Below are 4,285 nucleotides of genomic sequence, written 5' to 3'. Positions count from 1 at the left end.
AAATAAATAAATAAATAAATAAAAACGTAATATTGATATGCACAACAACTTGGATGACTCTCAAGGCCATTATGCTGAGTGAAAAAAGCCGATCTCAAATGATCACATAAAGTGTGATTTCATTTATATAACATCCTCAAACTTAAAAGGTCATATATAGAGATAGAAAACACAAGTGGTTGCCTGGGCTTTGGGCTGGGGGAGCAAGTGGGAGTGACTCTAAAGGGGTCTCTTGAGATAGATCTTTGTGGCAATGGGACAGTTCTGGTGGGATAATCTATTGGCTGCAGTTGTGGTTACACACATATGTGCATGTGCTGAAATGACATAGAACTATGCACACATATTGCACCAACACCAATTTCTTAGTTTTGAAATTGTACTATAATGCAAGATACGACCATAGAGGGGAACTGGGGGAAGAGCACATGGGACCTTGCTGTACTATTTTTGCAACTTCCTGTAAATTTATAATCATTTCAAAATAAAGGCCGGGCGCAGTGGCTCATGCCTGTAATCCCAGCACTTTGGGAGACCGAGGTGGGCGTATTACCTGAGGTCAGGAGTCCAAGACTAGCCTGGCCAACATGGTAAAACCCCGTCTCTACTAAAAATACAAAAGTTAGTTGAGCACGGTGGTGTACACCTGTAATCCCAGCTACTCAGGAGGCTGAAGCAGGAGAATCGCTTGTACCCGGGAGGCGGAGGTTGCAGTGACCCGAGATGGCACCACTGCACTCCAGCCTGGGCAACAGAGTGAGACTGTCTCAAAATAAATAAATAATAAAAAACAAAATTTAAAAAATGAAAATGTGTGTTACACATGACAATGCTAAAGAGAAAAATAAAATAACAGTGGGGGGTGGTGAGGAAGGCTGGGATGGGGGTGGTTAGAGAAGGCCTTACTGAGAAGGTAACATTTTAATGAAATCTTAAAGAAGGTGTGAGAGTGAGTTGTGAGTCTCTGGGGATAGAGTGTGCTAAGCAGAGAGCACAGCCTACGCAAACACCCTAAGACAGGTGTGTACCTGGCATGTTCACAGAATGTGTAAGAGGCCATTGTGATGGGAACCTTGGTCATGAGGGACAGAAGAGAAGATGGAGTCCAAGAAATAGTAGGGAGAGCAAGGCAGATCACATCAGACTGTATGCCACTGTAAGGACTTTAGCTTTTACACTGAATGAAATGGGGGCTCTTGAGCAGAGGAGTGACATGTCTAACATGTCAGCTGCTCTGAAAGTAGATGCAGAATGGAAGCAGGGAGACAGGAGGCTATTGCAGAAATCCTGGTGAGATGCCAGTGGCTTGAAAGAGGGCGGTAGAAGTTGGGATGAGGAGAAGTGGCTTGAATTTTGATAGATTTTGAAGGTAGTGCCTACAGGATTTTCTGAAGGATTGGAAAAGGAGTGTGAGAGAAAGAAAGGAGTTGATGCCAACAGTTTTTGGCCTGAGCCACTGGAAGGAAAGTGTAACCCATAGCTGAGATAGGGAAAGCTATAGAAGGAGCAGGTCTGGGGATGGGGGAGCGTGTTAACTCAGAGCTCTGCTAGACATTCAGGGAGAAAAGTGGAATTGGCAGCTGCATATATGAGTCTGGAGTTCAGGGGAGGCGCAACATAGCTGGAGCTAGAGACATAAAGGGGAGAATCACCAGCATGTGGATTGTATTTAACACTGTGAGTCTGGATGATACCAGCACGGGAGTGAGGAAGGTAGAAAAGAGGAGGTTGGGCAGAAGCACTAGGAAAGAAGTCTGAAAAAAAAAAAGAAAAAAAAAGCCAAATAAAGAATTTTAAGGCGTGGGAGTGGGTCATTGGGTCAAATGATGTTGAGAGTTAGGGAGAATTGTCTATTGGGTTTGGCCCAGGGGACATCCATGAGGAGAGTGAAGAGTAAAGTCAGATACTGGGATAGTGGTGATCACCTGTAAAAGTAAGCCCTTTTGTTCTCCCCAACTCCAGGAACACTCCATCAAAGTACTCGAACTGATCTCCACCATCTGGGACACAGAACTGCACATTGCGGGCCTCAGACTCCTCAACAACCTTCCGCTGCCCGACTATGTGCATCCACAGCTGCGACGGGTGATGCCTGCCTTGATGGAGATCCTGCAGTCAGACTACATCCTGGCACAGGTGCCTGAGGACCATGGCCAAGGCCCTGCCTTGCTGACCAGCCCTAGCACAGCACTTAGAGGGAGGAGCAGAGGTTCATGTCTTCCTTGCTCAGGCTCAGACTCACCTGCCTTCTCATGCTTTACTCTTTCCTTTATTCAGGTGCAAGCCGTACGACTGCTGAGCTACCTGGCACAGAAGAATGACCTTCTCTATGACATTCTCAACTGCCAGGTGAGAAAGAAGTTGAAGAGGGGCTGATGAATGGCAACTCAGGTATAGGGGGAGGGAAGAATCATAGCATCTCCAGACAGATTTACCCCTGATGAGTTGTTTTAGTTATCTTCCTGCCTCTGCACTAAATGCATTGAAAATCATCCCTGTTCTGTTCCCTGCAGTAGGAGACGCCATTTTGTTGGGAGAGGGATTTCCCTTTTTTTTTTTTTTTTGAGACCGAGTCTCACTCTGTCACCCAGGCTGGAGTGCAGTGGCGCGATCTCAGCTCACTGCAAGCTCCGCCTCCTGGGTTTGCACCATTCTCCTGCCTCAGCCTCCTGAGTAGCTGGGACTACAGGCACCCGCCACCTCGCCCAGCTAATTTTTTGTATTTTTAGTAGGGATGGGGTTTCACTGTGTTAGCCAAGATGGTCTCGATCTCCTGACCTCATGATCCGCCCACCTCGGCCTCCCAAAGTGCTGGGATTACAGGTGTGGACCACTGCGCCTGGCCGGGATTCCCCTTTGAGGAGTTTCCTGAACTCTGAGAGTTAGGGACACAGGAGACAAAACAAAAGTTAATGTAGGTATTTTAATATTGGGGGGAAATTACTATGGTAAAGAGCCTTATTAGGGATAGAAAAAGTTACTCTGTGATAATCAGTGGTTCAGTTCACCAGAACAGTAGGGCAACTCTAAACTTGTATGCACCTAATAACATAGTCTCAAAATATATATGACAAAAATTGAAAGGAGAAATTGACAAATATACCACTACAGTGGGAGATTTGGAATATTTTTACCACTCTGGCAGCAACTGATAGATTAAAAAACCAAAACTAGTGAGGATATACTCTTAGTGAATAACACAAATAAGCTTGAGTCATTAGACATACCCAGAACAGTCTACAAGGATTAAATGCACAGTCCTCTCAAGCGCACACACAATATTTAAGAAGTTACACACTAAGCCTTAAAGTTTGTCTCGACAAATTTTCCAGAATGAATATTATCATATCACTCATTTTTTTTTATCACAAGGCAATTAAGTTAGAGGATAATAATAAAAGAAAAACTAAAAAATTACTACATACTTGAGTCTGAAATTTAGGCATGTTTGGGAGTTTAGGCAATAGGAGTATACAAGAACAAGAATTTTATCACTTACCTAGGAGTTTATTCCCATTTTTTCTCTATTCCCATCACAGGTTCACTCCAACTTCCTAAACCTGTTGCAGCCCACACAGCCAGGGAGTCTCCTGTATGAGGTACTGGTGTTTGCTGAGCGGCTGAGTGAGGGCCGGAACGCACCCCACTACCGCGTGGTGAAATGGCATTACAACGAACAGTCCCTGCATGAATCCCTCTTTGGGGAGGAGTCGCGACTGGCAGACCGACTGCTTGCCCTGGTCATCCACCCTGAGGAGGATGTTCAGATCCAGGCATGCAAGGTCATTGTCAGCCTGCAGTATCCCCAGGACTTGAGATCCCGGCCCTCCTCCTGCCAGCCCAGTCGTTCATACTTTAAAAACACAGAATAAAATTAAGGAGAGCCCATAAATGAGTATGGGATAGAAACTTGAAGTTTCCTGAAGCTTGATTGTCTGTCGGTGGCCTTCCAGGACTGGATGGAGATTTCATTCAGCATAACTTCTGCTCCAGAGTGTGGCACAGCATGGGCTTATCACCCAAAGCACATCCCCACTTCTATGTTTGGGGGACTGGCTCCCCTCTCCTCCCTCCCTCCCTCTCTCTCTCTCTTTCTTCTTTTTCTTTTGATGGAGTCTTGCTCTGTTGCCCAGGCTGGAGTGCAATGGCACAATCTTGGCTCACTGCAACCTCCGCCTCCTGGGTTCATGCCATTCTCCTGCCTCAGCCTCCCGAGTAGCTGAGACTACAGGCGCCCACCACCACGCCCAGTTAATTTTTGTATTTTTAGTAGAGATGGGGTTTC

At 45.8% G+C, this 4,285-nt stretch overlaps 1 protein-coding gene across 3 annotated transcripts in view; it reads left to right on the top strand.

Annotated features, from left to right (window-relative positions):
* ARMC12 (armadillo repeat containing 12) overlaps nucleotides 1-3,915 on the top strand; it is a 23,435-nt gene extending 19,520 nt beyond the window's left edge. For 2 of the 3 annotated variants that reach the window (XM_011945374.1, XM_011945373.1), the window contains exons 4-6: nucleotides 1,963-2,136; nucleotides 2,278-2,349; nucleotides 3,540-3,915. In XM_011945374.1, the coding sequence (XP_011800764.1) occupies nucleotides 1,963-2,136; nucleotides 2,278-2,349; nucleotides 3,540-3,872 (579 nt within the window). In that variant the 3' untranslated portion in view covers nucleotides 3,873-3,915. The remainder of the gene's footprint in view (nucleotides 1-1,962; nucleotides 2,137-2,277; nucleotides 2,350-3,539) is intronic. The other variant, XM_011945376.1, reaches the window with a different exon arrangement.
* Nucleotides 3,916-4,285: the final 370 nt, after the last annotated feature.

The sequence above is a fragment of the Colobus angolensis genome, unplaced genomic scaffold, assembly GCF_000951035.1.
Source record: "Colobus angolensis palliatus isolate OR3802 unplaced genomic scaffold, Cang.pa_1.0 Scaffold24, whole genome shotgun sequence".
Taxonomy (NCBI): domain Eukaryota; kingdom Metazoa; phylum Chordata; class Mammalia; order Primates; family Cercopithecidae; genus Colobus; species Colobus angolensis.
Note: the sequence above shows the minus strand (reverse complement) of the source record. Positions and strands in the feature narration are given on the sequence as shown.